General features: G+C 37.0%; 1 protein-coding gene across 1 annotated transcript; it reads left to right on the forward strand.

The window, feature by feature from the left end:
• Nucleotides 1-2,027: 2,027 nt before the first annotated feature.
• LOC18040981 (galactinol synthase 2) lies at nt 2,028-3,562 on the forward strand. Its single transcript, XM_024185001.1, has 3 exons — nt 2,028-2,533; nt 2,652-3,107; nt 3,215-3,562. Exons 1-3 carry the CDS (start codon nt 2,201-2,203, stop codon nt 3,443-3,445), a joined length of 1,020 nt encoding a protein of 339 aa, XP_024040769.1. The 5' UTR covers nt 2,028-2,200; the 3' UTR covers nt 3,446-3,562.
• Nucleotides 3,563-7,453: the final 3,891 nt, after the last annotated feature.

Raw genomic sequence — 7,453 nt, forward strand, 5'->3', positions numbered from 1 at the left:
CACTTAATTAGGCTTCCCATAAGAAAAATTAACAATGGAAAACAACATTACTTTTCTTGTTTAAAAAATATTACCTATATGATTATAAGTGGTAAAATTTTTATAAAGGAGGTTAAAGAAATTTAGGGTTCAAAATCTAAGTAGATAGAGGGCCATGTTTACATCCTCAGAATGCCGTAAATTAATAATAATACTTACAAACATGAGAAATGGTGCATTGGTTTCACAAATATATAGGAAAGATGACACGATAAATCAATATGATCATATCATATAAACGCTTGAATGGTAATGTTAGACTTATAAATTTGAAACTCAAAATTTGTCTAACATTATATGTCAATAATTATGAAGTTATTGATAGGTGTCTTATTAGTTAGAATGTAAATTTTGGATCTCCGTTTTCCAAACTTAGCAACGCCTAATATGATTACAATTTATTAATATCGATATTATATTTCTGTTTATGGAAGATTGTATTCATTTGATTATGTACCTATATCAATTCCGCATCTTAATTTTCTAAGCTTACCATTTAAGTAAGAAAATATTTATTAATAGAACTAACATTCTTATTGAGATTGAAACTATCAACGGTATGTATAATTTTTGGAGAATGCTAATCTATTTATCCATATACATCATCATCTCTCTTTTTCAATTAACTAACTCGAATAAGGAATGTAATCACTTGGAATTTTCTATCATATTAACTGCATTAAAATGGCAGTAGATCAACTATTGATGAAGTTTCCTTAAAATTTGGCAGCTCTTGATTCATGTAATTTCATGAACATCAAGAATCTTGGAGCATATTCCCAAAATGTGAAAGTTCCCTGGTCAAATTATACATACAACTTTTCTTGATGTTGATTTGAAACCACAAAAAAATATTATCCGTTAAAAATTGGTCGGTTTAGTCTAAAGTTGAAACATTATCTTAAAACTAAGTCTAATTTCATTATCTAGTAATTAATTGTAGGGCCCATGTCAGGCCCAACTAACTTAACTACATTTACTAGGAAAAGTCCCTCATCGTTGTTCAAGGAAGTTGCTTCTATTTGTGCCAGCATGGCTTCACACCGTCCGCTAAATTAGATGCTGAAACGTGTCAGCTCTTCGTACAATCGGACCCCTCTGAAATGGACACGAAACGGGTATCTGTGGGGCCCACCGGAAACACGCTTGTGGTTGCGGTTATGAACGGTCGTGCGGGGTCGCCACGTAGCAAAGTAAAAAAGACTGCGTGGCTGTTTTTGGACTGGACCCCAGTGTGACTTTATTAAATCTCTTGAAAAATAGTGCCCTGTGGGCCTGCCACGTGCCGTATCCGAATACGTGGCGTCAAACCGTGTGGTTTTCGTGGGAAGTAATTAGAGGGCCCGGGTTTGGTGGCGGTGGAAGCTAAAATGGTAATGTAAATTAATTTTTAAAACACGCTTTTTCCCTTTTTATTATTAAAGGGATTTTGATATTGGATTAATAATATAGAAAGGTCTCTCTCACTGGACAAAAATACCATCACACTTGTCTTGTAATAAAGGGCCGATTACGATGTCTGAAGCTGTAAAACAAAGGATAAATAAAGGGTGTTTCCATAATACGCGAAGAGATTGACGGAGGATCTTCGAGGATATTCTCATTAACTATATTAATTTTCCCCCTTTTTCGTGCACCGACTAGATCTAGAATTGTCTTGTTGTAACCGTCAGATCTAGTCGGCTGCCACACGTAGAGTGCGATCTCTTTGGTGGAAAGATAACGCATTCAAGTTTTGAGTAACGGCAGTCAAGCCAATACAGTTGCAAGTCAAATACCCAAACGTCGGCGTTTCGCTCTTAAAAGCGGATAAAGTATTTAACAAATCTTTGTCCTTTAGCGATTTTTTTTTTTTGACTGGGTGGGAAAAGATTTCAAACAGATCAGCTTTCCCTAACCTAGAAAATTCATTAATTAAAAAAACCAAAATTTCAGTTTTTTTCCAGAATTACACCAACCCCGAATTCCTATAAATACATACCCCCACCATCCCCTTTATCCTCACATCACAAAACACAAGAACCTTAAAAGAAAAAACACTCATTTGTCTTCAAACAACCTTCAAAAAGTCTCCTTCGTTTTCTGTCAATCCAAACACTTTCACTCACTCTTCTTCAATACTCATTTCATATCTTCACTTCCTCTCAGAACCCTTTTCACCATGGCCCCTGATATCACCCCCACCACCATCACCAAAACCACTTCCCTGTCCAAAACACCAAGTCTGCCAAAGCGTGCGTACGTCACGTTCTTGGCCGGCGACGGTGACTACTGGAAAGGAGTCGTTGGCTTGGTTAAGGGCTTGAGAAAAGCCAAAAGCAAGTACCCTTTGTTGGTCGCAATGCTCCCTGATGTCCCCGAGGAGCACAGAAAAATCCTCATCGAACAAGGTTGCTTCTTGAGAGAGATCGAGCCTGTGTATCCTCCTGAGAATCAGACTCAATTTGCCATGGCCTATTATGTCATCAACTACTCCAAGCTTCGTATTTGGGAGGTAAGCTGTGTTTTTTCCTTTTATTTTAATTTTTCCTTTTTTGCATGTGTTACACGTACGTACGTTCCTTTTTTTCTTTTTTTTTTGTCGGTTACTAATTTGGTCACTGTCTTTGCAGTTTGTGGAGTATAGCAAGATGATATACTTGGATGGTGACATACAAGTGTTTGATAATATAGACCACCTGTTTGACTTGCCTGATGGATACTTTTATGCTGTGATGGACTGCTTCTGTGAGAAGACGTGGAGCCATACCCCTCAGTTCAAGATCGGTTACTGCCAGCAGTGCCCTGATAAGGTCAAGTGGCCAGCTGAGCTTGGCCCCAAGCCTGCCTTATACTTCAACGCTGGCATGTTTGTGTTTGAGCCAAGCCTCTCCACTTATCATGATCTCCTTGAGACTGTCCAAATCACTACCCCGACCTCTTTTGCCGAGCAGGACTTTCTGAACATGTACTTCAGGGACATTTACAGGCCCATCCCTCCCATTTACAATCTTGTCGTTGCCATGCTCTGGCGCCACCCAGAGAACGTTGAGGCAGACAAAGCCAAGGTCGTTCACTATTGTGCTGCTGTAAGTACCATATTATGACTTCGCTTCATGTTTTCATAAATTAATTTAATATATCTTGTCCTCGTGATGTAAAAAGAAATCTGATGATTCATTTATATATCATAAAGGGGTCTAAGCCATGGAGGTTTACTGGCAAGGAAGAGAACATGCAGAGGGAGGACATCAAGATGCTGGTGCAAAAATGGTGGGACATATTCAATGACGAGTCACTGGATTACAAGAACTATGTGCCTCCAGATGAGGATGCTGAGGACGAGGCCGCGAGGGCGCAACCGTTCCTGATGGCACTTTCGGAGGCCGGTGTTGTTTACTACGTTGCCGCCCCGTCTGCTGCTTAGAGATGGATTGATGCATGCATGGCTAGTTGAAAGTTGGAAATATGGAAGCTAATTATTATATATTAAGTTGCATAGGAGTATAGTTTTTTCCCCGCCTCAAAAAAGCAAAAAAAAAAAGAGAATTTTTACTCTGATTGTGCTGGTGGCTCTTCCTTATGGTGGAAGAAGAACACCTACTTCTTTTCTTTTTTTCTAAAAATGTATTATACAGGAGGTTGAGGTTTTAATTCAATCCTCCTTTTTGTAATTGTCTGGTTTGTTAATTATTTTTAAATTAATATATGAACAAATATTCAGTGTATAATTGGTGTACATGCTCTTTTGTTTCGTTTGCTTATATGTTTGTTTATTTCTTCCTTTCCTTTGTTTTTTCTTTTAACCAAATGAGCTGTAATGGGATTCGAGGGATCTGAGTTCAAAGCTTGTAATCTATTCACAGAAGTTTTAATTGAAGTAACTTGTACAATCAATAGCTCAGTCAAGTTGGCAAAGACATTCGAGCTCAATAAAGAAGAGGAAACGCATACACAGTACGCGTAACACAACTACAAATTTTAGGTTGTGTTATGAGCCATTTAAGTATTTAGGGATTTATCGCAGTGTAGAAGCTCCTTGTCCTTGATGCCATATCTATTACAAAACTTGCAAAATCACTTGGGATAATTCAGCAGTTGTATGAAAAATACACAAAACTACTGAAAGATTTCGAAAGTTTAGTTGTCTCTGGTATGAATCTCGATGAAGTCTGGTTATTGTTACAAATGGTTGAATAACCACAAGAAAACCTTCTTGATCTGCTTTTTCTCAAAGGATTCATGATGCCAATCTCAACCGCGGGATTCGATAATTTTTTTAGTATCTTATCATCGCAAAATTCTACGCTGCGACATTTTGGTGAATGATATATAATGTTGTTTTGCGATCCAGTGCTTTTGTGGTGAAGATTCAATTTTTTGATGAGAAACGTGGTTGAGCATCTGGGATTTCGTGTTTGAATTTTGTCGTACTCTTTACATCAGTAGAAGAAACTGGATTAAGGAGAGTTTTTGATGAAATGAATCAACAGTGTTAAAATAGACTTTTGTTAATCGTGCTCTTTCACATTGTTATTTATTCAATTAATCATCATTTCGTGGATTAGTCGTTAAACTTACAGGGAGACAGCGATGGCCCCATACAGATACATGGAAAACACCAGTTCCTAGCAAATGAAAGATCAAGAAAACCCCTGAATTTGGAATCAATATCTGAAGAAATTAAAAGATCCATGTTATTGATTATCTCGAAGTATCTATGAAAATTTTATTAAGAAAACTTAGAATGAAAGAAGTACTGACTACATTATTATTCCAAGAGCAATATTGCCCAATCGTTCAAACAATAATATTAATCACTTAATGGTATCCTAAAAATTTGCTTCAGCACCTTAACCAAGTTCCAGTCTTTACGAGACATATCAGCCTGGAAAATTTGAAGCAACCGTAAACATTTATTAAATTTAAAAACTAAGCTTTCAATTACTTTATTTATTATTTTACTTTAAAATATTTATTTTCTTTAATTTATCTATGATTATAACAACTTATTTTATTATTAAATTATTTTTAATTACAATAATTTAAAAAATAAATAAAGTCTAAGCCCAACCCAAACCTGCAATCAGCCCTAGCCACCACACGCCCCCATGATTTAATTAAGGTGGGCTTAGATCTGAGGTTGAAAAAACCCGGCGAAGTCCGCTTTATGCTACCACTATACAAAACATTTTTTGCATCTCCTCAGAAGTCAGAATTGCTTCCTTCTATCTGGAAGACGACAAAAGCACCCAGTTATATCAATTCCATCAAGCTTAAAAGCAAAACACAGCACTCATTCGTACTTTATCCTACCAGAAGCATGCTAGAATATACCACAAAAGTGAGATCATCGCGTTCCTTGATGGATACTTCCTGGCCTTTCTTGGCAGCATCAACAGGTTTATCGTTGTTCTTTATTGATGCAACTCTGCCAACATCAATAAGCTCATTCTCTCGAGTAAAACAAATTGGAGTTCCAACCTGTACAGAAATTGGATAAAAGACATCATGAGAGATGATGAGCTGGCCACAAAAGAGCAAGTAACCCAAAACGGAGATACGATAATTATACCTTTACCATGCCTTCAAGAACAACAATCCCCAGTATAACTCGATCTTTTCTCCCAAAAATGAGTGAAATCTTGAGAACACATGGGGAGACTGCATCCGCAGCAACTTCCCTCTTCTTCATCTCCATGATATTTTTAGTATAAGCTTCAAGTTGATTATATAAGTGATAAATTGTATCAGCATTGAAAATCTTCACACCCAGTTTATTTGCAAGTTCCTGAGCCTCCGGTGTCACTTTGACATCAAATGCCAAGATAGCCGCATACTCCTTTTTCTTGTCAGGCATTGTGCTGGCCTTTACCACATCCTTCTTATGCACAGGACCTGTGCTTATATCCCTAACAGGAATGCTCATTTTTTAGGACACGAAAAATGCCAGCAGTGCTTCCAATGAGCCCCAAGTAGATGCTTGCATACAAACTCCCTCACAAGTTTTGTCAACCTTGCTCCTGACTGATTTCATACCTTCCGAAGCAGCTTCTGTGACAGATTTCATCTCTTCCATAGCTGCTTTCTTGACGTCTTCCAAGTCATCATTGGGACCAACCACATACAGACTCGTGCCTGCAATAGCATCCTGGAGGCCCTGCATTATGATATAAAATCTGTATGAAACAGATAATTCTTTTGACGCTTTGAAAGCAGAATAATTTGCCACTTCATGGAGTTGCAAAACTAAAATTGACGTTAACAGCTCTGCTCTGTACGTTAACAATTACCCGAGCGGTGATCTTAATACCCTGTGCAGCCTTGATTTCTTCATGATGCTGATAAGCACCCTGAAATTAAACAGGCATTGAATCATCGTGATGGTCAAAAGAGTAAAAGATATACTACTTTTGACATAGCCTATTAGCCTTAACAAATTTAGGAAAAACTGGATGCAAAAACATTGAAATATAGGATGCAATCCGAAAAGGTGAAGTCAATTCTGAAAGAAATCAAAATTACCTTAACTCGGAGTTCCTTCATTGGATGGGGAGTCAATAAGGCTTGAATTTTGGCAACAATAGGTTCCTACAACGAAAATTTTTATTCGTGAGATATAGAAACAGCATTCCATTAGAAATATGCACAAGAGGGATTTTCGTATGCTTGCCTGTAAACCACAGACCACAATTTTATCTCCTTCGTGAATACCTTTACCTCCAAAATTGTACACCTGATTATGCAGAACCAAAAGAAAATAAGAATTCTCATTTCCATATGACAGTAAAGCACTTACATTAGGTGAGAAAAAGGAAAAGACAAACCTGGACTTCATTTCTGAAGGCAAGTTTCTTGACCATTGTTTTCTGAGTCCAATGAACCAGTACTAATAACAAACCAGGAATGCCTTCTCCAATGTATCATGGCAAACAAACAAACAATGTAATCAGGATAGTCACCAAAGTTAATTTAAGATATTTGCAGGTGAAATACATGCAAGAAGTCATAATAGAGCTAGACATACACGTCTCTGTATTTCTGATAAATACCTATCTCCACAGAAATAGTTAACGGACATGTGATTTGTGAAGAAAAAGATTTGTGAAGTAGTAATTAGCCGGTTTTTGTTTGATTTTTCATTTAGATGCGATTCTTTAACCCGAGGGAAACAAATAATGTCCTCGATTCTGCGGCCCCCTGAACAATACGGCGGGGTAAAGGCCCTGAAAAAGCTTGAAAACGAAATCAGATTTTATAGTGTCCCTAAACCTGAGCCGAAACAAGTGAAAAAGATTATTAATTTAAGATTTTATTATTTTAACAGTAAAAATATTAATCATAGATTCAAATTAATTTAATTTTATAAAATTACTAAAATGTAAATCCCTAATTTTGCCGGTTTTTTATTGGAACATGTAAATATAATGTGAAT

The sequence above is a fragment of the Citrus clementina genome, unplaced genomic scaffold (genome assembly GCF_000493195.1).
Source record: "Citrus clementina cultivar Clemenules unplaced genomic scaffold, Citrus_clementina_v1.0 scaffold_5, whole genome shotgun sequence".
Classification (NCBI taxonomy): domain Eukaryota; kingdom Viridiplantae; phylum Streptophyta; class Magnoliopsida; order Sapindales; family Rutaceae; genus Citrus; species Citrus x clementina.

Bases quoted from the DNA above. Each gene is read 5' to 3' on its own strand.
- LOC18040981 (XM_024185001.1), top strand. From the start codon at position 2,201: ATGGCCCCTGATATCACCCCCACCACCATCACCAAAACCACTTCCCTG. The intron at 2,534-2,651 runs GTAAGCTGTGTT...CTGTCTTTGCAG, and splicing joins CCAAGCTTCGTATTTGGGAG to TTTGTGGAGTATAGCAAGAT. The intron at 3,108-3,214 runs GTAAGTACCATA...TATATCATAAAG, and splicing joins TCGTTCACTATTGTGCTGCT to GGGTCTAAGCCATGGAGGTT.